The sequence below is a fragment of the Dendropsophus ebraccatus genome, chromosome 14 (genome assembly GCF_027789765.1).
Source record: "Dendropsophus ebraccatus isolate aDenEbr1 chromosome 14, aDenEbr1.pat, whole genome shotgun sequence".
NCBI lineage: Eukaryota > Metazoa > Chordata > Amphibia > Anura > Hylidae > Dendropsophus > Dendropsophus ebraccatus.
Genome location: NC_091467.1, coordinates 59,940,154 through 59,966,727, shown reverse-complemented (window position 1 = coordinate 59,966,727; position 26,574 = coordinate 59,940,154). Strand labels below are relative to the sequence as shown.

The window sequence follows — 26,574 nt, the reverse complement described above, 5'->3', positions numbered from 1 at the left end:
CTTTATATACAGCAGACATAGATTATATACAGCAGATGTGCATTATATACAGAAGACATGCATTATAGTATTATATACAGCAGATGTACATTATATACAGCAGATTTGCATTATATACAGCAGACATGCATTATAGTATTATATACAGCAGGCATGTATTATATACAGCAGATGTGCATTATATACAGCAGATGTGCATTATATACAGCAGACATAGATTATATACAGCAGATGTGCATTATATACAGAAGACATGCATTATAGTATTATATACAGCAGATGTACATTATATACAGCAGACATGCATTATAGTATTATATACAGCAGATGTGCATTATATACAGCAGATTTGCATTATATACAGCAGACATGCATTATAGTATTATATACAGCAGGCGTGTATTATATACAGCAGATGTACATTATATACAGCAGATGTGCATCATATACCGCAGATGTGTATTATATACAGCAGGCCAGGCGTGCATTATATACAGCAGACGTGCATTATACACTTTACAGCAGATGTGCATTTTATACAGTAAAGTGTGCTTGATGCTATAGAAACACATACATACTGTATGTTAAAATAAATAATAATAATTATATCTGACTATCCCCATTCATTGCTATTCATTCATTCGGTATGTTATGTAATATGTTAGACTTTAATTTCCCATGATCTCTCAGCAGGTGGCACTGGCGCCATGTTATTCTTGCAGGGCGCAGCACATTGCTGGCAAAGACACTTGCTGACTATGCTGCCATCTCATCTTCTCTATCTATAACCTAACAAAAAAAACAACACAAAGCGAGCATTGAGAATAATAATATTGTATAATATAATATTGTAAGGAGAGCAAGAACCTATAGTGTTTATTCCTGACGGCTGATTTGTACACAATAGTATACGTCTATCCCGGGGGCTGCCCCAATACATGTCACCCTCCACTTCCTCATTCCACTTTCAGTCTTTAAGTTTCACTTCATGTTGAGTTTGTAGATTTCTTCTTTCCAGCTCGTTCTCTGTTGATGCCCGGCAGAGATGGCACTGGCGTATACACTGACCGTGGCGTATACACTGACCCTGGCCTGCTCCCTGGCTCTGCTTGGAGCAGCAGGCGCTGCTGATCCCGGTTTGGTTGTAAGAATCACCCAGAAAGGGCTGGATTATGGTAGGATTCACTGTATATTGTGTGTGCGGGAGCTGAATATGTGTGCATTAGAGATGAGCGAACCTGGAGCATGCTGGAGTCCATCCGAACCCGAACTTTCGGCATTTGATTAGCGGTGGCTGCTGAAGTTGGATAAAGCCATAAGGCTATGTGGAAAACATGGATATGGTCATTGGCTGTATCCATGTTTTCCAGACAACCTTAGAGCTTTATCCAAGTTCAGCAGCCCCAGCTAATCAAATGCCGAACGTTCGGGTTCGGATGGACTTGAACCCGAACCCGGTTCGCTCATCTCTAGTATGCATGGATATTCTCATTATGATGGGAGTTGTAGTTGTAGATCAGTAGCGTGGAGTGATAACAGGAATAGCTAATCTTTTATTACTCTAAATCAGGGAAGGGGGACAAGGCGACCCTCCTGTTATCCGGTTGTCTTCTATTACACAAATCGGATACGGCCCATAATGGCTTCGTGTAATAACGGCCGTTAAATAGAATTCTGCTGTTTCTTAATCCACATTACCTTATAGACCTACACGTGCAAGTGCATTGGCTAAGGCTGTATTCACACATTGAGGTTTTAGATTGCAGTTATTGAATATCAACCAAACACATGAGACCAAGCCAGCATTCAAGCTGATTCTGTTTATTATGGGAACAATCCTTAGTTCCTTCTTCATTGTATTAGTCTCCATCCCCCGTAGCTGTTATCTATTGGCAAAGACTCCTAGTCCAGACCTTGAATTAAAGCAAAGAGCATAAAAGAACAAAATTCCCAAAGACATAGAACATAGTTAGTAACAGAGCTGGAGGGGCCTGTCCCCGCAGCTGCTCGTAGAGCGTTATACAAAGCAAGTATACATCTTAAGAAAACAAATAAATGTTAATAAATAAAAATTAACAAATAATAAAAATTAACAAAAGATAAATGAGGTGCAGGAGGAGGCCACGCTCCCACAGCCCAACCATCGGGCAAGCGTATATGGCAGGCGTACGCCAGGGAGAAGGGGCGAATCTGCACCATGTGGCTGATGCTGTATGGCTGGTGATGTTTATGGGCACTCTCTTACTATTAATGGGAAATTTCTGACTTGTGGTCTGGGACCAGTATTTATTCTAAGCTCACCTTAACACATAAGGACCGGTGTATACTCACTATTAACCTAACCAACGTAATCCTTGTGTTTCCTCACAGCCCGTCAGCAAGGCATAAGCGTTCTACAACAGAGACTGTCAACTCTTCATTTACCAGATTACTCCGGATCTTATGATGTCGGAATCCTGGGAGATGTAAAGTACCATATTAATAGGTGAGCGTGAATCTTCAGCTTCTTCTTCTTTATCTTCTTTTTTGGTAATTCTGCAGTCATTCATGGTGATAACCAAATAGGCCACAGAGTAAAAAAATAAAGCTAAAGTTTTTAAAAAAAATTTATATATATATATATATATATATATATATATATATATATATGTGTGTGTGTGTGAAAAGGAGAAAAGGAGATCAGATCAGATTTCCATTTCTTTTCGTAATACATATTACAACAGAATAGTCTTTTACAATGCTGCGAGAAATACAGCGATTAAGTGTCAGTAACTTTGAGAGCAGATGCATCAACATTTTCACTTCCTTATTAGAAGAACAAGAACTCAACAACATCCTCCGATCTAAAATAGGTATATGCCCCCCCCCCCCCATTACTCATAGCAAGTATAGCATAAAGCTGTCCACGGTTTAAATCCAGCACAGTCAGCACTTTTCCCTTGCAAGAACTCAAGCTGGACGGTTGACCACAAAAGACAAACATACAGTGTATAACTGATTCAGCCCTGGTTTCAAGCTTTATCCAAGTTTTATTGTAGCCAATGGCTTTATCCAAGTTTTCCCGGTGGTCTTCGGGTTGCATCCACCTTCTTTAGGCAGCTGATAGTTCGGGTTCGTTCACCTCTAATCACAATAAAGCATCCTTCTGCCGTGACAAACATCCCCACCCGAGTGCCAATCCACGGTCCAAGGAGTTCAGAACTAGAGTTAAGAAGTAGAGGACTGAAATAGTTAGGACAGTAGTGAGCTGAGAATAAGAAGTTAGTAAGGAATTATTTTACCCCCGGGTTACCAGGAACCACTTGTGTTCCCAATAGCATCAAAAATCAATACTCAAAATAGTCAGCTTGGCCAGGTCTGAGGGACATCTCTGCTATGGCCTTCAAGAAGATCAACATCAAGTCTCTTTACTAGACTGAGAGGCCCTATTAGGACCTATTAGCAGTCTATGACCTTCATGGACCTCCAGTTTGGCTTTTGACCAAAGTGTTTTCTCTCTTTCTCCTAATGGATTTTAACATCTCAGGAACTACCTTTATTTATGACTCTCATTGCCATGGGTTAATCCCTTACCAACTGTACTGTTGTCCATTTTGGAAATTTTTTAAGTTAAAGAACTTTATTTATGGGGACCAACTTAATTCACACATATGGAACATCAAAAGTACCTCACTACCCTATCAGTCAAGTACTTAAGACTGATGTGCCCTAGGGAGAAATCCCTAAATAAACTCAGTACTGTACCGAATGGCTTGGGTCCATTGGACGTTAAGCAGTATGAGGTTCTTCCATGTTCCATCTTGGATTCAAAAACAGTTCTGATTGTCCATTCATAATCTTCTATGTATAAATAATAGATTTACCTGTGGTTCTGCTGTTGGTCTATTAATGTTACACAGCTGCACCTTAAAGTTAGGTGGATTTCATATTAAATTAACCACAGTATGCAATTCCCATGCTGTATGTTTATTCTCTAAGTGTGCAAGGAGAACAAAATACCAGCTAACTTGTTATGAATGAATAACCCTTTACATTGTTCTTTTGCAGTATGACTATAACCAATTTCCAGTTGCCCAGTTCACAAGTCACCCTTCTTCCCAACGTTGGCCTGAAGCTTTCCATCTCCGGGGCCTACATTGAAATACATGGAAAGTGGGGTGTACGTTATCTGTTCGTGTAAGCAAAAATATTTCATGAATTTCTTATATGAAATTATCTAACAAAGGATTGTGTCTAGAGATGAGTATCCAAGCTGGCCATTGCTTAGCCATATTGGTATTTTTGAAGGACTTCTTATCTTCTCTATATATACTCCTATACATCTGAAATGGGGTTGTTATCCAGTATTTCCAAATGTCAAATCTTTTTACTTATCACTTGATAATTTAGACTTAGGAAGCTCCTTCAAGTGAACAGTCAGTCATTTTCTTCTCTTCTTTTTCCATCTAGATCTACTGATGGTGACTTTGAATTAAAGGTCCTGGGGATCTCGATTTCGGTGGGACTCAGTTTAGGAAGCGATGGTTCTGGTCGACCAACAATATCTGCTTCTGGTTGCAGTGCCCATATCTCAGATATGGACGTACACTTTTCTGGTGGACTTGAGTAAGTTTGTACGTTGTGTTTTACGTTATTCGGCTGAAGATTATCTCCGAGAAACTACTATTTGAGATTCTTCCTATTTTAAAGTAGAAGAATGTAGGTTATAGAGATGAGCTTATCGTGGAAGCCTTCTTATCTTCTTGTGTCATAAGGTCCTCGTAGACCTTATACTTTAGTTGGACATCAACCTAAGTTGTATGGGGGATTTCCAACCATCCACCGACAGATGATGTCAGTAGAGATAGAGGCCCCTTTGCTTCAGTCGAGATATTTCTTACCGCGACCAATAGAGAATACAGGAACGCTCGACTGTGCCAAACATTTCTGTATTCGGGGAAAACGGTGGTCGGATGGGAGAGATGACTAACTGCCCGACTATGGTTGGTCCGTCACTTATTAAAGTTGTAAGGACAACTTTAGGAACCACTAGTATCTAATACACCAGGGTTCTACAACCTATATGTGGTTCTTGGGTCTATTCCATGGTTTTATAATAATATAGAGCTATATGTACTAGTCCACCATAACCTGTTTAGAATGACATGAAGGTGCTGTAGTTTTACCTTGTGATACATTCTATTTTACAGTTGGCTTATTAACCTCTTTGATGATGCCATCGCCTCATCCTTAAAGGATAACTTACAAAACCAGGTAATGTTCCCATTATGGTAAATTTTTTTACTATTGCTCGTATAAAGATGTTACATGGGAATTTCTAACTTTGTTTTCCTTTAGATTTGTCCATTGGTTGTCGATTCCGTTAAAAATCAACTGGAGCCAGTGCTGAGAACTTTACCAGGTACAGTACTGAACATTACAAAGACTGAACGTTTTAGCTGTGCGTCAAAACACAACTAAAAATGACATTGACAAAAGGTACTGGAGGCGTTAAAGGGGTATTCCACTCAAACATAACTTTTCATATGTTGCTGCCCATGGTGATACTAACAATTCCTTCCATACTTGTTATTATCTATTCAGTCTCCTTCTGCAGTTCTGAGCTGCTGCTTTTTGCTGAACACACAAAAAACTGTGTGTGAGCTTTTCTCTCCCACTCCCTCCCCCCCCTTACTTTTGACATGGCTGAAAGTTATCACAAAGTTGCAGTTAGGGACTTGTTTACACTGGCCGTCTCAGAAGGGAGGAGGAGGAGGAGACTGAGAGAAAAACTCACACACAGTTTTTTGTGATTTCAGCAGAAAGCAGAAGCTCAGAACTGGATGGAGACTGAACAGATAATAACAAGTATGGAAGAAAATGTTAGTCTCACCATGGGCAGCAACATATGAAAAATCATGTTTGATCTCCACACCCATACCAAAATGCTTTATCGCTGCTGTAACATTCCATCATCTACAGGGACTTTTGGGGAAATCCTTTGAGTTTGACAATGATGCCTGAAGCTGTTGGACTATAGCAACAGCCGCAGCTTCTGCTGGAAGGACTGTGTAATAGACAGCACAGATGATGCTGTACAATTAATGCTTCTTTATCTGTAGCCCTTCTAAGGTCTGTATCAATATCATGTGCATTTTACTCCAGTATTTTCCATGCTGACTGGTTCTCACACAATGTGCTGATGTCTATGCTGATAATTAATATCGGTAACAGGAACAAGGCACTTTAAACAAGTAAAACTCCAAGAACAAGACATACAGTAAAGTGAAACTGGCTCAGTTGCCCCTAGCAACCAATCAGATTCCACTTTTTATTCCTCACAGACTCTTTGGAAAATAAAAGGTGGAATCTGATTGGTTGCTAGGGGCAACTGAGCCAGTTTCACTTTACACCATATTTGATAAATCTCCCCCACAGTCTTTAAACTTTTAGTAACACTATAAAATTAACATATAAGCCAGCAACCCTGATAACAAGATGTTATAATACTATTCCACCCTGATCCCCCACCTGGTCTCAGCTTAAGGAAGTGCCTGCTCAGCCAATCAGTGGCTACATTGGTGACCTGCTAAGGCACGTCCTTGTGTTGGTAGCAAAACTAAGGGGACCTATTACACAATGCAATGTGCAGTAGGACCAGGCTCTATTAGACAAGGGGGGGGCTCAGGACAAGTGAGTACAGTTTTTTTTTTTTTTGTTGTTTGTTTTCCTTTTTACCCCAGTCTTGCCACACTTAACAACTGCTTTATCCTCTCAAGGGTACTTTTTATAACTATAATGTGTATGATGACATCATGGTTATAATAATTAAAATCATGATTTACATTTCAGTTACAGCCAAAATTGATGATGTAGCCGATATTGATTACTCTTTGACGGGTCCTCCATTTGTGACTGCTGAAAATTTGGATGTGCCATTGAAGGTACAATGTCTTATACTGGTAGTTAACAATGACATACAGAATAAGGGGGAGATTTATCAAACATGTTGTAAAGTGAAACTGGCTCAGTTGCCCCTAGCAACCAATCAGATTCCACCTTTCATTCCTCACAGACTCTTTGGAAAATGAAAGGTGGAATCTGATTGGTTGCTAGGGGCAACTGGGCCTGTTTCACTTTACATGTTTGATAAATCACCCCCTATGTCTCTACAAGGCCGTAAGTCTGAAATGCGTCAGCATTATTAATCATAAGTAGCTGCCAGTCTACCCTAATGATTTTCTGTATCCATAGGGAGAATTTTTCGAACGGGCCCACCGCAGCCCACCACCCTTCTCACCACATCCGCTTTCTGTACCCGATGACCACAGTCTCATGGTGTACTTTGCCGTCTCAGATTACTTATTTAACACTGCTGGATTTGTCTATCAGTCTGCTGGGAAGCTCGTCTTTAATCTGACGGATGATATGGTATGACAAACAACTAAAAAAATAATAAAACTTTATTATGTTAACTGGTTTTATTCGTGTTAGCCTTAGGCAAATCAGTAAAGCAGCAGGGTCCTCTCTCATAGACAGGAGTCCCTGCTCCTGTACTAACTGAATCAGCAAGACATACATTGTATGCCACTGAACTACTGCCTTAAGCTTTATTAACATGTTTATGTTGAATACACAAACCCAAAGACTCGTTTTATGGCCACCCCTTGCTTAAAACCCCCTACCTCAAAGTTGTACTGAACCAAACTTAAAGTGCTTGTTCAGTGCCTCACCCAGTAAGTGTCATAAGTCCTATGATTTAGAATAAGACCTGTGCACGATACTTATTGGGCATCAGCCGCTTCCCCAGCAGCCTGTAATTCCCAGAGTACATATGTGCTTCTCTAAGCCCAATATTAGGTTTGGCAGCAGCGTTCACCTAAACAACCCATTTGGGCATGACATTCATTCTGACCTCATCTGACCATGTCAAAGATCAGGTACTCTACAGTATACCCAAAGATCCTCTCAACTGTTCTCAAATTCTCTCTATAGATTCCAAAAGATTTTCCTGTGAGACTGAATACATCATCCTTTGGGAAAATGATACCACAGGTAAAGAACATTATGTCATCTTAAAGGGGATATCCAGGTAAAATACATGTTGGATCATCCTCCCTCCGGGAGACTGACAATTCAGTCCATACTTATTATTATCTATTCAGTCTCCTTCCCCCAGTTCTGAGCTGCTGCTTTCTGCTGAAGACACAATAAACTGTGTGAGATCTTTTCTCTCCCCCTCCTCCCATCTAATGAAAACCAGTCCCTGCATCTGCAACTATGTAGCTTCTTTTTAATGCTGGGAGGGTTAATCTGAGGTCAAAGTGCTGATGAACTCACTGTGATTAATCCTCCCAGCATTACAAAGTTGCAGGTAGGGACTTCTTTACATCAGTCGTCTGGGAAGGCTGTATCCTGGGAAGGCCTATTACCTAGGCTGTATCCCTGTTTTCCAGGCGGTACTTGGGCAGTCTCCACCTTCCCCACAAGACGGGAAGGCATCGGGAATCAAATGCTGAAGGTTCGAGTTCGATCGAACCTAAGATTTCCCGATGTTCGTTAATCTCTAGTTGAGAGCAGAGACAGAGTGAACAGCTCTGATACAGTTTTCTATGTCTTTAGCAGAAAGCAGCAGCTTAAAACTGAGGGAAGGAAGCAGAAGGTAAAGACATGTATAGAATAAATTGTTATATACATATATTTTACCTAACCGGATAACCCCTTAAAAAGTGTGCCAGCCTACATAGAAACCCTGCAAAATGGTGTTTTAACTATTGCTAATATCTGATTGAGATGTCCACAGCTGGTCAGTGACATTGTTGTATATGAGCTCCAGAGGATGGTCGGAAGTTCAATTTTGCTCTTTAATATTCTCATCCTCAGTTATCAAAGATGTATCCAGATATGTTAATGAAGCTCCAGATTTCCTCGCCTTCCGCTCCATCTCTGGCCATGGAACCAGGAAATGTGACCATTTCCCCAGTGGTGGACATCCAGGCCTATGCCATATTACCCAACTCATCTCTGGCTCCACTTTTCCTATTGAACTTGGTAAGACATTCACTGAGCTTGTTGTAGGACAAATAAGAGTGTCAAGCGAACAAGGGGTTAAACTGGATCTGTTATTATTACCCTAAAGCCCATCTGTTATAGGATGGTTGTAGACAGGTAGGCCAGATAAGTAAGGATTTAAAGGGGCACTCTAGCAAAAATTATTTTCTTTCAAATGAACCGGTGTCAGAAAGTTATTAAGATTTATAATTTACTTCTATTTTAAAAATCTCAAGTCTTCCAGTACTTATCAGCTGCTGTATGTCCTGCAGGAAATGGTGTATTCTTTCCAGTCTGACACAGTGCTCTCTGCCTCCACCTCTGTACATGTCAGGAACTGTCTAGAGCAGAAGAGATTTTCTATGGGGATTTGCTACTGCTCTGGATAGTTCAAGTCTAGTTTACGGACCACCACTCTAAAAGCAGTGGTCATACCAGGGGCGAAGCTAGGATTCATGGGGCCCCATAGCAAAAAACTGTGTGAGCCCCCCCCCCCTCCCCTACACACACACACACACACACACACACACACACACACACATATATATATATATATATATATATATATATATATATACACATACTTGGTTATGTGGCCCCAAAAAAATTCTCTTGTGGCCAGAGGCAGAATCCTATGGTTATATACATAGGTGCAGGAGCAGACTACCTTTTGCTTAACCCTTTATTTACTGCAGTGAGTAAGTGACCCAGTGTTCTCTTACATTCTTACATGCTGCAACACAAAAAAGGGTTAATACAGGAGACAATTAGCTCTCTCCTTCTACTCCTGCACTGATAACCCCTGACCTCTGCAGGAACACAGAGGTCAGAGGTTATCAGAGTAGTCAGGCAGAGAGCTAATTGTCTTCTGTATTAACTCTTTTTTTGTTTTGCAGCATGTAAGAGAACACTGGGTCACTTAAACACTGCAGTAAATAAGGGGTTAAGCAAAACGACACAGGAGGCTCTTATCTTCCCTGGGCCCCCTCCCTCCACGGGCCCCATAGCAACCGCCTTCCCTGCCTCTATGGTAGCTACGCCACTGGGTCATACTGCTATATATATATATATATTTATAGTGTGGATATATAGTAATATAGTATAAATATACATAAAATGTATACTTTAGCCCTATATATATAGAGAGAGAGAGAGATAACAGTGGAAGAAATGAAGAATACTCCTTACAAGAACTGGTATCCTGTAGTAGCCTGCTATAAAGCAGAAAGATGAGAATCAGTGGGGTAGCTACCATAGAGGCAGGCAAGGCAGCTGCTATGGGGCCTGTGCAGGAGGGGGCATGCAGAGTGAAGATAAGAGCTGTCCTGTGTCCCTCTGCTTAACCCCTTATGTGCTGCAGTGTGTAAGTGAACCAAAGCTCTCTTACACGCTGCAACACAAAAAAGGGTTAAAAAGCAAAAGACAAAGAGATTTCTGCTATACTGCTCCGATAACCCCTGACCTCTGTTCTCCAAAGCTCCTGCAAAGGTCAGGGATTAACAGTGCATGAGCAGTAAAGCAGAGATCTCCTTATCTTCTGCTTTTTAATCCTTTTTTGTGCTGCAGCATGTAAGAGAGCTTTGGGCCACTTACACATTGCAGTACATAAGGGGTTAAGCAGCAGGTCTGCTCCTGCACCTATGTATTTAACCATAAGGGCTTCTAATCGGCCCTTATAGTTAAATACAGTTGACGGACAAGGCAAGTAACCGTTGGCTCTATGCTCTGCCAGTCACTCCTGTGGCTACAGGCAGGATTCTGCCTTTGGCCACAAGAGATTTTATTGGCCACATCACAGAGCCGATATGTATATACTGTATATACAGGGTTTTTTTTGTTATGAAGTCCCATGTTCTAGAAAAATAATAACATGCTCTTGTTCTTTGGGCTGAATGGATACAAATATTGTAGTCATGTCACATCCACTGCTGTGAATTTCAGACTTTACCTATCAATGTGATGTTTGGATGACAATGCCCTATTGTTTTATACTCTATTATATTGTATTGTACTATTTTATATGTTTTAGCATTTCTTAACTTTTATTTATTTTTTTCTTTTATAGTCAACTAACGCTGTGGCAAAAGTGGGAGTGAATTCAAGTCGGATTGTGGGCTACCTGGAGCTTAGCAGGTGAATTACAACATTCAATGCCAGGCACAAGAGTGTATTGGGATGTGTTACTTGTAACAATGGTAAAAGCAATGACACATAGGGTGAATGATATTATAAGGATTGGCCATAGTAGACATGTCCTTCCTGTTAGAAGAGTCTGCAGATCAGAATATCTCAAGGTGTCCCAGTGCTTATATAGTGTCCCACTGCTAGAACTATCCGTGAACCAAGGAAGCTTACAGTAATGGCTGTAGTACAAGGAGTTCTCCAAACTTCTGCACGCTCCCTCAGCCGCCCGTGGAACTTCAGAGAAGTGACAGGCCGCTCTGCCATTCAGTGGCCGAGACGGGACAGTGCCGCAGCTGCAGCCTGTCACTTTAAAGACCTCTGAAGTTCCAGCGGTGGCTGTGGGGAGCGGGCAGCGGGCAGCGGGCCCAGGAGTGTGGGCAGGTATGGATAAGGTTTGATATTTTACATTTAAGGCAAAGGATGCACAGACATCACTAACTATATATATATATATATATATATATATATATATATATATATACAGCCCTTGATGTATATGATGATGATTATTGAGTCGTGTAATAGGCTCAGTAAACGAGCGCCGATCTAGCAGATATGCGCTCGCTTACATAAGGCATCAGGCTGGATGATATGGCCTTAAAGGGGTAGTTCAGAAAAAAATCTTTCAAATCAACTGGTGCCAGAGATTTGTAATGTACTTTTATTTATTTTTTTTTTAATCTTCTGTCTTCCAGTACTTATCAGCTGCTGTATGTCCCACAGGAAGTGGTGTATTATCTGACACAGTGCTCTCTGCTGCCACCTCTGTCCATGTCAGGAACTGTCCAGAACAGCAGCAAATCCCCATAGAAAACCTCTCCTGCTCTCCAGACTGGAAAATACACCACTTCCTGCAGCACTGGAGGACTGGAGATTGAAAATACTCCTTGAGGCTAGGTTCACACTACGTATATGTCCGGCCGTATATGTCCGGCCGGGACTTTACGCAAGTTGCGGCCGGATACGTACGGACCGCGAACTTACGCCCGTAGCGTACTTACGCTTCCCGAGCGCTCTTCGTAGCGATCTAACAGCGGTCTAGCCCCGGACACCCCACAGAACCTTTTGGATCAGAACAAAAAGCTGGCAAAATGAAGAAATCACCACTCCGTACGGGACCGCATGTTACGCTACGGGCGTAAGTTACGGCATTTCCGTCCGGAAACAATGGTCTGGTTCATTTTTTACGGCGCCGCATACAATCCGGGCGTAAGTTCGTATGTAGTGTGAACTGTGCGCCCGTAGATCGTATACTTTCCATTGTACGCAAACTACGTAAGTTTCCGGCCGCTTATTCACGGAACGCGCTACGGCCGGAAACTTACATAGTGTGAACGTAGCCTTATGGTGCGTTCACACCTACAGGATCTGCAGCAGATTTCATTTAAATAACTGAACACAGCATCAAATCTTCTGCAGATCCTGTAGGTGTGAACGCACCCTTAACAAACAAATCTATTAATTGTTTAAAAAAATGTCGGATTAAAGCTTTTTGAATTCAAATCATTCTAAAAGTTCAAACTAGTTTAGTTTGGTAAAATCCAATCCAAATTCTCTATTAGGACGTTCTGAGTTATTGCTTTAGGTCCTCTATGAATTAGTCAGCGCACAGATCGGCTACCAGGTGTGTCTTCATGTCTGTGGATCGCATGGACAGCCCACTTCAGTCAATCAACACCATGTAATACCTCCTTTTGCCTGTGGTGGCGCTGCAGGGTAATCCAACACTTGCTGCCATATAATGTGGTCGGGGATTTTTAGGAGGTCCCTTCTAACAAAAAGGACTGTGAAAATATTGACAGATCTACAGCCCAATGAATGTGATAGACTAAATATTCACTAAATATTTTTGCTTTTCCAGCATTAAGATTTCTCTGGAAGAGTCGTCTGTGGGGCCTTTCCCTGTGAGTACAATCCACTCCTGTCACTAAACCTTCTCTTATTATTGGTTCATGGTAATTATTACTCACCTCACCCAACAAAACCTGTACAACTAGTTTTCTATGACCTCCTGGCCATAACATATGTGCATTGTTTTTACATGCAATATACATAGGGGGAGATTTATCAAACTGGTGTAAAGTGACACTGGCTCAGTTGCCCCTAGCAACCAATCAGATTCCACCTTTCATTTTCCAAAGAGTCTGTGAGGAATGAAAGGTGTAATCTGATTGGTTGCTAGGGGCAACTGAGCCAGTGTCACTTTACACCATGTTTGATAAATCTCCCCCATAGTGCTTTGTTAGATGGTATTCGATCTTTAAAGAGGTTTTCTAATAGTCTTTCATCCAACGATGAAGTATACAAATCCTGCCTGGTGTACATCCTGTAATAAACTTCCTGTTCCTGCTGTACACTCTAGCTATGATTTCAAAGTTATCTGCCCCTAACTATGAGGGAGGTTACTGTGGGAGGGTTTATATTAAAAGGGGTATTCCAATCAAACATAACTTTTCATATGTTGCTGTCCATGGAGAGACTAACAATTCCTTACATACTTGTTATTATTTATTCAGTCTCCTTCTCCCAGTTCTGAGGTGTTGCTTTCTTCAGAAGACACAAAAATCTGTGTGTAAGATTTTCTCTCGGTCTCCCCCTCCTGCCCCCTCCCTTCCGAGATGGCTGATGTAAACAAGTCCCTGGCAGGCGTTATCTGCAACATTGTAGCTTCTTTGTAATGCTGGGAGGGTTAAGTTGCTGATTAACTCACTGTGATTATTCCTCCCAGCATTACTAAGGGTCCATTTACACAGAAAGATTATTTGACAGATTATCTGCCATAGATTTGAAGCCAAAGCCAGGAACGGACTATAAACAGAGCTTCAAATCTTTGGCAGATAATCTGTCAGATAATCTGTCTGTGTAAATGGACCCAGAGAAGCTACAATGTTACAGATAAAGCCTGCCAGGAACTTGTTTACATCGGCTGTCTCAGAAGGAAGGGGAGAAGGGGGAGACTGAAGCAGCAGCTCAAAACTGGGGGAATGAGACTGAATAGATAATAATGGAATGAATTGTTAGTCTCACCATAGGCCGTTGCATATTAAAAGTTATGTTTGAGTGAAATATCCCTTTAGTGGGAGGGAGATAGATATGGGTGAAATTCTAGCTAGAGTGTATTGCAGGTACATGATGTTTGTTACATGGAAATCAAAGGCAACTGACTCACAAGCCGACCACTGAGTCTAGGGAAGTGATAGTACAGTACATTTGTATATTCCTATTTTTAAAAAAAACTGCAGTTTTTTTAAACTACTTTTACAGCCTGTTTTAAGTTACAGATGTATCTTTGCCTTGTTTTTAAGTTATCTTTTGGCAGGGCAACAAAATCACACAATGTGTGAACAGGTGACAACTTGCTAATGTTCATTATTTTTATACTCATACTTGCTGTTTGTTTGTTTGTTTGTTTTGCTATTTGTTAGTGTGTTCCCAGACATCCAAATCCCCAGAGACATCAATGGTGCACATTATTATATCGGAAAAACAACCATATTTTTCACTCTATTTCATGGCAGTATTTTGCTTTTACTTCACTGTATGTGTACAATAACCTGGAAGTACAGCACATAGCACAGAGAAATAGCGCCGTTATTCATCAATTTAGCTTTACTTTTGAGTGGATACAGATGATCACATCAGAACTCCCCACTGCACACAATGGAGTGTACGCCCGGAGCCGCTCGCTCCATTGTGTGAACTGACAGGGTTTTCTGCGGCCGCTATACGGTGAACAGCGGCCACAGAAAACTGACATGTCAGTTTCTCGCAGCGCCGCTAGGGATCCTGGCCGGAGTGTATACCATGTGTATATACTCCGGCCCGAATTCCCTCAGCCTGCAGCACTACATAAGTACCACTTACGTAGTGTGAACATAGCCTTATATGTAAATATGTAATTTAAGTATTATATCTCAATGCTGATCTTCCAGGTGGATCTTCTGAGCTACGCTGTGAACTTTTACCTCTCGCACATTCTGCTTCCTCGAGTTAATGGTATGTACGTAACCCTGCCTGTCCGTCCTGTTTTGTATGCAGAACTGTATGTCATTTTTACAATTACATTGCCACCTGCTGGCAAAAACTTGAATTACAGTTAGTCATCTGTGATGTCTCAAGGGTCATGTTACCAGTGGCTGCATCAGTATGGACCCTGGAGGGGGGCACTTTGTGGCATTTGTCATACGTTTTTGTGTACGCTAAAAAATAAAAGATGGATCAGTTTCAATCCATCTTTTTTTATAATGTAAGTCCTTGGAGAACGGACCCTAGCAGATGGCGTACAACTGCATCCGTTTTTACCATCCGTTTTTGCATCCATTTCTTCCATACAACTTTAAATGGACACTAAAAACGCAATGTGCACTCAGCCTTACAGAATTATTGCAATGCTTCTAGGGAGTTTCTAGGGGATTTCCCATACAGAGTAAGGCTATGTTCACACAACGTATATTTTCGTATTAGTACGGCCGTTGTTGCTGATTGCAACAACGGCCGTGATTAATACAAAAATATATGTGCCGTTGCCACCTATGAAATCCCATCCAGAGCATATACACTCCGGCCGCGATCCCTAGCAGCGCCGCAAACAACTAACATGTCAGTTTTCTGCGGCCGCTATTCATTGAATAGTGGCCGCAGAAAACCCTGTCAGTGCACACTATGGAGCGAGCAGCTCCAGCCCCTTGCTCCATAGTGTGCAGTGGAGAGTTCTGATGCAGGCGCGCAAGGATGAGCCCGCATCAGAACTCTGCTGCCCTAAAGATGAGGATGAGCCCGCATCAGAACTCTGCTGCCCTAAAGATGAGGATGAGCCCGCATCAGAACTCTGCTGCCCTAAAGATGATCTGGCCAGTACTGCAGTACCGGCCGGGATGATCTTTTCTGAGACTGGCCGCTCCGTGATCCGGCCGGGTCACAGAACGGCCGGTCTCATACTATGTATGAACATAGCCTTATTCTATATGTAAACTGCGAAAAAGCATTTATAGGAGAACATATATTACAGAACACAGCTACTTTTCATATGGCCATTGGAGGTCAGGACTCTTAGTTACTGTGGTTAGGCCAAAGCTTGTCAATAGAAGAATACTCCTTTAAGGGTAGGGAGGACAATGTAGAGCACATGGACGTGTTATCTTCAGAGCTTATATCCTACCTCTACTTCTATTTCTTCTAGAAATTTTCAGGAATGGCTATCCTCTGCCGCTGCTGGATCACATTCAGCTCTCCAATGTCATGCTAAAGATAGATGAGGTACAGTATGACCAATACTTACGCATATAGATTGGACATTGAGCCACGGCCATGAGTGTTCAGGACACGACCATAGATTGTATCCATAGATTTTAGATATTTTATTATATAACGGGTGAGGCTGATTTATTGAAACTGGACACTGCTCTTAAAGGGGTACTCCACAGAACATTTTTTTCTTTCAAATCAATCGGTGTCACAAAAAATCCAGAGATTTGTCATTTACTTCTTTTTTTAAAAAATCTTGTCTTACCATACTTATCAGCTGCTGTATGTCCTGCAGGAAGTGGTGTATTCTTTCCAGTCTGACCCAGTGCTCTCTGCTGCCACCTCTGTCTATTCCAGGGACTGTCCAGAGCAGTAGCAAATCCTCATAGAACGCCTCTCCTTCTTTGGACAGTTCCTGACATGGACAGAGGTGGCAGCAGAGAGCACTGTGTCAGACTGGAAAGAATACACCACTTCCTGCCAGGACATACAGCAGCTGATAAGTACTGGAAGACTTGAGAATTTTTACTAGAAGTAAATTACAAATCTCTGGCACCAGTTGATTTAAAAGATTTTTTTGGTGGACTACCCCTTTAATAAGTGCCCCATTCAAACTGGAAGACATGATAATCTGCTGTGAATTAATTTGGCTGTAAGAGGCAAAAAAGAACTTAAAGGGGGTTTCCCACAAAGGACTCATCACCCATTTGCAGTATAAGTGATCGGATATGTGCGCTGCCACTATATTCAACTCTATTAGACTAATAAGCATAGCCGACTACAGGGCTTGTCTATCTTTGTCACGCTTATAATGGGGGAGAGTTATCAAACATGGTGTAAAGTGAAACTGGCTCAGTTGCCCCTAGCAACCAATCAGATTCCACTTTTCATTCCTCACAGACTCTTTGGAAAATGAAAGGTGGAATCTGATTGGTTGCTAGGGGCAACTGAGCCAGTTTCACTCTACACCATGTCTGATAAATCTCCCCCATAGAGTTTATATGGGGAGTAGTAGATACAGTATATAGTGGTGGCAAATTACAATAAACAACATATAATGGAAGTAAAGTTATATCCTTATAGTAAGATGAACTTACTCCATTCATTCATTATCTAGCATTATATTCTTCTGGGAGCGGACGTCAAATACGAATAACTCATTGAGGTAAAGATTGTCACAGCGACCGAACATTAATAGACGGGAGAGAAGCGGGAAATCTACAGAATCTGAGGCGGAAACTACGGAGGCGGCATCAGGATTTGGTTACAAGGATGAGATGATGATGGATAACATTGTGACCGGTCAGGGGCACGGGGCCTACAATATACTACACAGCCAGTTTATTATATGGATGATGGATGTGACGTTACTTCCCTAAATAAAGAAATTTTTTCTATTCATATGAATATGGAATCATTCCTTTCTGAACTTGTTGCCCTATTTGTTATTCTGGAAGCTCCTTTACCCGTCATGTAAAATATTCTGCACCAAGGTTTCTGCCATGTATTGGCTAAACCGAGGGTCGGGCTACCAGCAAGTTACATTGGCTTGTCATGTGTGCAGAAACAAGGCTGGGACAGCAAACTGACACTCTGCCTCAAATTTGGTAAAGCCGAACTATTGCTCTTGTTTAAAGGAGTTATCCAGCGCTACAAAAACATGGCCACTTCCCCCCCCCCCCCCCCCCTCTTGTCTCCAGATTGGGTGGGGTTTGAAACTTAGTTCCATTGAAGTAAATGGAGCTTAACTGCAAACCACACCTGAACTGGAGGCAAGAGTGGTGCAAAAGTGGCCATGTTTTTGTAGCGCTGGATAACCCCGTTAACCCATTATGGAGGGTGTTCGTTTCACCCCCAGAGCCTGGGCTTTCATGCATTTAGGCTTAACTGTGCCCCAGTAATGTCCTCACCGTTGCTGATAGGCCGGCTGTGTGATCTGGCCCACCCCCTCCATTGATTATCATTAGAAGAGGCGGGTCAGATGGTGCGGCAGTGCTCCTAACGGTCCTCCGGAGCGGAGTTTACCCCAACTAACAACACTGGACCAGCACAGAGGAGGAAGGTAACACACATACCTTCCTCCTCAGCGTCCCCGACACTATAAAGGGCTATCAGCAGGTTAGAATAGTTTAACCTGTTGATAGTTCCCCTTTAAGTCTCCTCTGGGAAATGTTGGTGAACATTATCGGGCTCCAAATGTGTCTGGACCATAGAGGTAGATGGTGCAGCTGCTATGGGTACTTGGGAGAGAGAGGCAGACTGTGGCAATGTACAATCTTCTCCCTATCAATAACCCATGGCCGGGTGTATATCATCAGATCACTCCTATCATATCTATATGAAGCCTTTATAACATGTCACACCTCAGAATAAACCAACATGGTGGATGAATCCTTCTTTAATCTCTATAAAAACTTCTTCTCCCTGTAAACCGAGATCTGCACTGACCTGGGCACTGTCATTCTAGGCTATGGACATACACCCTGTGTATCTGGGTGATTATTATCTCTTGGATATTCCTGGATCATTAGGATTTCCTCCCATTTGCCCTTATTCTAACACTGTAGCAGAGCTTATGGGCACCAATGCCAACCCAGACCTCAGTCCCATCCTCTGCCCATCTACTAATATTATAGCACTACAAGGACCAGTCATGTCTCCATTCCTCTGGACACCAGACTATGGCTCATGATGGCCACATCCCAGTGTATATGGCTGTACAGGTCTATGGACCACTGGCAGGCAGGTGCCACCTGAGCATGTGACATCCCGTTGCCTGGATACCGCCAAGAGTTGTTTACTGCCAGGTAACTGTCAGTTGGACCGATTGGACCAAGGCGATAGGATTGCTAGAGATGGCGTCTACGGAGGAGAGAGAAAATGGCGAAAGGAGACAGAAGAGGAGGAGAGAGGAGGAGAGCGAGGAGCGAGAGAAGAAGAGGAGAGGAGAGGACGGAGGATTCGAGAGGAAGAGACAGGAGAAGAGGAAGAGACAAGAGGAGAGCGAGGAGCGAGAGAAGAGGAGGAGAGGAGAGGATGGCGGAGTATTGGAGGATGAGGAGTCAGGACCGGACGGCACCCAGGACCCCGCACCACCCAGATGTACCATCAGCGACTTCACCATCTATCAGGAACTAGGTAGAGGCGCCTTTGGAAGAGTAAGTCAACAACTTTTTATTTCCTACTACTGGGACGGCGAGACTAATGTTTATTCTGATTGTTGTACCGCTAATTGCAAGCTATTGTTTACTGTTATCAGCCACTTAAGGGCCAGGAGGGTAAATGTAGTTTTATACTATAGGATGAATCCCAGAAAGTACCTAGCCGCCATGTTTATTCTGTGTTATCACATCTCCAGTGCTAAGAGCCTCCGGTACCATCTATATCTATGGGTGACTGATATCAGCAGCTCCTTCTATATCACTGTACTGTAATGCACCTCCACATTAGGTCTAGTCTGCTAGAGAGGGGATAGTTCAGCTGTAGGGTCCTAGATCCCCCCTGACCGACCCCTCAGACCTCCCCTCTATCTTATACAGCAGAATAGTCAGCAATCATTGGAGAGAAATCCCCATGTAATCCATGTATAAGTATTTCCCCTGTGACTACTCAGTAATCATTTCCTATTTGCTTTCTTTCAGGTGTTCCTGGCATCAACCCCCAGCCGAAGCGACTACGTGGCCATGAAAGTCATCAGGAAAAAGAAGAAGAATGAAGCCATTCTACAGAGAGAGCGGCGGATACTTCTGATGGCCCGAGACTGCCCGTTCATCCTCCACCTGTATGCCGCACTGCAGTCTCGGGGCCAGGCCTACTTCATCACCGAGCATCTGGCCGGCGGCAGCCTGGAGGATCTGATTCGGATGTGCGGCTATCTGGACCCTAACAACGTCAGATTCTACACAGCTGAGATAGCATGCGGACTCCAGTTTCTTCACAGAAAGACGATCGTCCACCGGTAAGCAGAGTCCTGAATTATTCCGGGTTTTGCAGTGTAGAGCCCCTGACCCCTGCATCATGGCCGGCCTTATCGGATTCACTGTTCTCTCCTCTTACTGTAATATTTCTTCTTCCTTTGCAGAGATTTAAAGCCTGGAAACATCATGTTGGATGGAGACGGACACATCCGGATAATCGACCTGGGGCTTGCCCAAGATGGAGTCAGCGCCTCCAAGAAGATCACTGGAGTGACGGGCACATTCAGCTACATCGCCCCTGAGGTCTTCCTCCACCAGTATGACACAGCAGCGGACTGGTGGAGCCTGGGGATCGTCGTATCCAGGATGGCAGCAGGACACTCCCCGTTCTACTTCGGCCCTGTCTACAAGATGGCGTATAAATCCATCACCAGGGACCAGCCTAATATTCCATCATGGCTGAATAATGACTTACATCTTCTCATTACAGAACTGCTGTGTAAAGATCCTGAGAAGCGTCTGGGAGTGTCCAAGAACATCAGAGACCATCCGTTCTTCATCACTATCGATTGGGAGGAGCTGGAGCAGAGGAGAGCACAGCCGCCATTCATCCCATTCAAGGCAGTTCTGAGGAATGAACATCTGCAGTGGCCGGAGGAGACAACGTCCCATCACCCCGTGGCCGGATTCTCCTTCACAGCATCAAGCTGGGCCCGGTGAGTTTCTTGTTGTTTATATCTTACAGGATCAGCCCGGTGCCTTCTGCCCAGAACTCTGTGCCCCCTGACCCATGCCTCTGCTGCTGAGACCTCGGCTCGTCTACAAGATCATCTCTGTACCATCTTCATGCTGCTGATTTCCATCAAGATGTTGCTCCGGACCTTGACACCACCAATACCTGGCTGGCATCAGACATCGCCACCTTCCGAGGACCCTCCACAACCCCCCGGGTGAGGCCTGTGCTGTGATTTCCATCTGGCACCCGGTGAGCGCAGGATAAATAGTCGCATAGCGGCTCAGCACAGGCCAGGTAAGTAATACACATCACACATACAGTCCGATCACACACATGAGGGTAGACACACATATAGTCACATACATACAAGGATAGGCACATACACACACATACAAGTAGACACAGGTAGACATCGGCTTTGATCCTGGGACTTGTTCTGATCGCCACATTTGGGGTCGGGAAGGAATTTTTCCAGCTTGAGGACAATTGACTCCTCAAGAAGGTTTTGCCTTCCTCAGGATCATCTCAGGCCTTAAATAGGGTTAGGGTGATAGGTTCTTTTAGTTTTTTGTTTTTTTTCTTCACATATTCTTATTACTAAAAATAAAATGTTCATTTTCCCCCTATATGACTGTGTCTGTGTCTTTATTACCATTGGGTGATCGTGTAGTGTTGTAATAAATGTGCTGAATCTGATAGATAATGGAGTAAGTGGGTCTCATAGAGGAGGTAATACTGCCGGCTACACAGCAGAGGATCAGCCTTGTCTCCATTCTCCTCTACAAGCAGCCAGCAGAAGACATGGAAGATGTCAGTCAGCGACACCAGAGATCGGCTAAGGAGTAAAGGTCCAATCACATGGGCTGATTGTGGCTGAGAAATCGGCAAGTGTAAAAGGACCTTAAGTGTTATCCAGCATTAGAAAAACATGGCCACTTTCTTTCAGAGACAAAAAAAACTCTTGTCTCCAGGTTAGGTGTGCTTTGCAATTAAACTCCATTCACTTCAATGGAACAGAGTTCCTAAACCTGCATCCAAACTGGAGACAAGAGCCGTGCTGTCTCTCGAAGAAAGTGGCCATACTTTTCTGATGCTGATGTGTGTATGACAGGTTAGTTAGTGGTTTCCATGATTCCCTGGCATAGCCCACCTTGTATACTACCTATGTGAGCAGGGACTCCAATCATTTTGAGAGGCTTCCCTGCACCTGTTCAGTAAGCAGATGCTCCATGCATTCCTGCCTACTGTATTAGCTGAGTGGAGATGGTATGCATTACTATTTAAAGGAGAACTCTGGGCATTACACTTTTTTCAATATGCCTGGGGAGGAGGGAGGTATGAAAACAAAAATATCTACATACCTCTCTGGCTCCAACAGTGGCGCCTGCAGTCTGGCCGCTTCCTGGTGGTGAGAAGGGACATGATATGGCAGACCCTCTCAGCCATTCAGCGGCTGTAGTGATGCCCTGCCTCTGCTGCTGAATGGCACAAGCATGTGCAGAAAGGAAGGTTCTTCAGCTAGGTACCAGTATATCTATGGCAGGCCTCACACCAGTCTGTTATGCTATTGCATCCCATTAAGTTATGGTTATAGTGTATACTAAGAGAAGGGGCCCCACTCCAGGCTATTGAAATTTATAGGGCCCACTGCAGTATGTTTTTTGAGGAGTCGCATCCACACAGTCCTGGGTTAAGCATCTGATATCTGATAATCAGGGCTCATGTCTGACAACCTTTTGGACGGCCCAAAACAGTCACCCTAACAAGCGCTGATCATTTACAAGGCTCAATCACTGGTGCAGCCAGGCAGCACAGACAATCAATGGCGCCATCATTCATATTCCTCATTATTGGCCACACCTCCCCTATTTATACAGACCGATGTGTGGCCACATAAAAGATCCAGTCAGCTGACTTTTGTGCACTAATCGGTCCTTTTAAAAGGGGTCTTAAAGGGTTTTTTCTGGGACTCTTTAATAAACTAGCATTGGAGGGACTTTTGTGGGAATTTTCTCGATGCACTTTTAGTTTTTCTTTCCAACGCTTCTTGTGTTCTCAGGCTGGGTTACATGGCCAATCTACCCGGGATTGATTTATTTCCTGGGATTTCACTGTCTGAAGGTGCTGACTTCCTGTTACTTCCAGTGCATGTGATGTCACAAGTGGGTGGGATGCTGGACATGGTATAAGGCAGTGCTTCTCAATTTCAGTCCTCAGGCCTCACCAACAGGTCATGTTTTGAGGATTTCCTTTGTATTTCACAGGTGATATAATTATACTCAGTGCATCAGGTATTATCACATGTGTTCTTTGTATGGGATATCCTCAAAGCACTGGTATAAGGATATATATGTGCAGAGCAGGGGAGCTGCAGGCTTAGATAAATGGAGGCAGCACAGGGCCATGTCTCCTCTTACTGCTCCCAGAAGTATATATGTAAATAAGAATCAACACATTTTTAATAAAGTCATATTGCATAGCAATTTTATTAAAGCAATGTATTAAAAATATATTTTTAGCCCCCAGAGTGCTCATTTTCTGATAACTCTGCTATCTCCATTTCTGCCACTAGGAGGCGGCAGGTACCTGAATTGTTTGAATGTTTCTGTATGTAATTGGTAGCAAATGTTCTTTGAAATCCATCATAGTATCTTTTGTGTCTATGTATATTAGACTGCACTCTGTCTCCACCTTGTGGCATCATAGTAGAGTGCAATAGCAACTTAATATTTTTTCTAGAGATGATCGGAACGAATCTGACGAATTCCGTTTCGCAGTGAATCAAGCGTAAAATTCACCTCATTGTGATTCACGAATTTGCCAGATTCACAAAAGCGATCGCACATGTTAGCTTATACTTACGCAGTTGCGAACATTACACAGTTGCGAATATTACGCAGTTGCGTACATTGCAAGATAAACGTTCACATGTTCGAAAATTATTGTTATAACCATTCCGATGATTGAAGAAAATTGTTCGTATCGGCGAACAACAACAAGTTCGCTCGCCAGTATTTTTAATGAAATTCATTTGTATGCAATTAGCGAATATTCGCGACCTTTGCAGAACAAATTTGTGGGTGATTCGCTCATCTCTAATTTTTTCCCATTTTCTAAAATTATTTCATTAAATATGTAAAATATGTCAGAAACGTAAGAACAGGGAACGTTATTGAGATGAATCAGCTCATTATTTTTTACCTGATGCTGCTATATATAAATACAGAATTAGCAAAAATCATCAAGTTACAGAAATGAACATTTATTTGTTGCCAATCCTCATTACCATAAAAATATATTTATCATTTTATAACTTCATTACATTTACCGAAGACCTGCTCTAAAGCTGCACCAGCGGCTGCGGGGAGCGGGCAGAGGTGAAAAGAGCACTGGGTAGCGTAGAGAGGTAATGTATGAACTTCACTTTTACAGCAAGGGCTGCACAGACATCACAAATGATCGGCCCTTACACTTTAATTTTTTCTAAAAGGTTTAGTGAAGACGATGATCAAATGTGGATAAAATATGGCACTGCACTGGTCCAGTAGGCTACAGTAATATTAAGGGAGCTAAAGGAATTCCTGGCAAGTCCTGTTTTGTTTTGTTTTTGTTTTTTTTAAACGATATTTTATTAGTGGCTTATGTAATATTTGAACATACATATTGAAAATTCATTACATATTCAAAAACAAAGTCGCTCACAGGCAACAAAGGATTGTATGTTTACAATATCATACAGATACAATGAGCCTTTGTAATAACCTTAAAAGATATATTATCATATACAATACAACATAGTCTTACCAAAAACATAAGTAGAAAAACAGTAATTTATAATATCACCTTAAAACATGGTATAGATGTCAGATATTCAAATATGCTACCAATAGAATGGAGAGAATTGTCTTTAACAGAGAAAGGGAAAAGCTTAAGATATTTGGAGTGCTCCCAGAGTTCCCTTTTGGGCGGCCATGCAATACCAATCAGTGTCCTTAAATTGATTAGTGACAGAGTCTCTCTCTTCTATAGTAAAATCATGAATTAGAAATTGTGTCCATTTGGACATAAATGTTTTTGTTGATTTTTCTTTGGTGCGCAATACATCCAAAAGTTCCCAATGAAAGATCTCCTTCAGAGCGGAGATTACCTCAGAAATGTCTGGTAGAGTATCCAGTATCCAGGGTCTTAATAAACATTTCAGGGAAACTAATAGAGTTAAATGAATTCCTTTAGAAGTAAGTAATTTAGGAGAGGGAGTAGTAGAGTCTATATCAATAAAATGAAAAAGATAACTAATAGGGAGAAGTGGTATGGCATGGCCCCAAGTGGACAAAAGATAGAGCCGCACAGAGTCCCAAAATCCCTGCACTCGCGTGCAGGCCCAGGCACAATGAAACAAGTCTGCTTTAGGAAGTGAACATTTCGGGCAACTGTTTATGTGAGAAGTGTGGGAGTTGGAAAAAGGAATATTAAAGGCATATATAGCCTTGTGTATAAAGCGGAAATGTATTTCACGTAGAACCACATTGGGAGTGGCAGAATGCACTAGTTGAGATCCTCTCAATATTTGTTGGGTCAGATCCTCTGAAAAAATTACGGAGGACCATTTTTTGAAAAAAATTTGTCTAGATAAATTCTTTTGAGAGCGTGATCTAAGTTCTCCATATGTATGTGATAAAGAATTATGAACCGGTGGTGTTGGGAATAGATTATCAAATTCTATATCACTTTCTGCTTCTGCTATGTCCCGCACTCTGGAAGTAAGAAATTCAATTATAGAATCGTATTGAGGTAAATTAAATAAAGACATTTTAAATCGTGTTCTGACAATATCCCATGATAAGAAAGTGTTGGAATTAGTATCCAGCAGATCCCCAACAGAAGAAACATGTGCACTCTGCCACTCTGAGTAATCTAATTTGTCTGAGTCAGGTGGGTAAAGTGGTGAATGCCACAGAGGAAATCTTTTCGATAGGCAAAAGGGTAAACCATATAATTTTCGTATCGCCTTCCATGTGACAATGGTGTCTTTAAAGATAACACTTCTCTTAATTTCTGGGGGTAGTTCTGGTAATTTAGCATGTAGCAGGGTGGGTAAAGGCCAAGGTGCTGCTAAAGCTTTCTCAATTAAAATATTGGAGAAATATGACGTGTCCATAATCCAATCTTTAGCATGGCGAAAGAGAGCGGCTAAATTATATAATCTTATATCTGGGCATTGAGCGCCACCTTTAGAAGTAGGGAGACAGAGAGTGGAATAGGCAATACGAGGTCTCTTTGATTGCCAAATAAATTTAGTGAAATATGATTGGAGTAGGGAAACGTCAGAATGTTTGAGTAAAAGGGGTATTGTTTGCATTGGATATAACAGTTTTCCAAAACACATCATTTTGATTAAGTGGGTACGGCCTAGAATTGACAATGGTAGAGATTCCCATCTCTGGAGATCTTGTTTTAGTCTCT

General features: G+C 42.3%; 3 protein-coding genes across 3 annotated transcripts in view; 2 read left to right on the top strand and 1 right to left on the bottom strand.

Annotated features, from left to right (window-relative positions):
- Window positions 1-2,359, bottom strand: part of BPIFB2 (BPI fold containing family B member 2) — a 31,821-nt gene extending 29,462 nt beyond the window's left edge. The window contains exon 1 of the mRNA XM_069951942.1: window positions 2,332-2,359. The gene's annotated coding sequence lies outside the window, so the exon portion shown is untranslated. The remainder of the gene's footprint in view (window positions 1-2,331) is intronic.
- On the top strand, window positions 966-17,859 carry LOC138771937 (bactericidal permeability-increasing protein-like). Its single transcript, XM_069951939.1, has 15 exons — window positions 966-1,175; window positions 2,371-2,485; window positions 4,048-4,176; window positions 4,450-4,605; window positions 5,190-5,253; window positions 5,338-5,401; window positions 6,832-6,923; window positions 7,234-7,410; window positions 7,975-8,034; window positions 8,863-9,030; window positions 11,096-11,163; window positions 13,076-13,118; window positions 15,147-15,210; window positions 16,394-16,470; window positions 17,576-17,859. The coding sequence occupies exons 1-15, from the start codon at window positions 1,046-1,048 to the stop codon at window positions 17,612-17,614; spliced, it is 1,446 nt and encodes a 481-aa protein (XP_069808040.1). The 5' UTR covers window positions 966-1,045; the 3' UTR covers window positions 17,615-17,859.
- Window positions 17,860-19,249: 1,390 nt separating this feature from the next.
- On the top strand, window positions 19,250-21,737 carry LOC138772342 (protein kinase C delta type-like). Its single transcript, XM_069952674.1, has 3 exons — window positions 19,250-19,616; window positions 20,100-20,416; window positions 20,540-21,737. Exons 1-3 carry the CDS (start codon window positions 19,314-19,316, stop codon window positions 21,093-21,095), a joined length of 1,176 nt encoding a protein of 391 aa, XP_069808775.1. The 5' UTR covers window positions 19,250-19,313; the 3' UTR covers window positions 21,096-21,737.
- The last annotated feature ends 4,837 nt before the right edge of the window (window positions 21,738-26,574 follow it).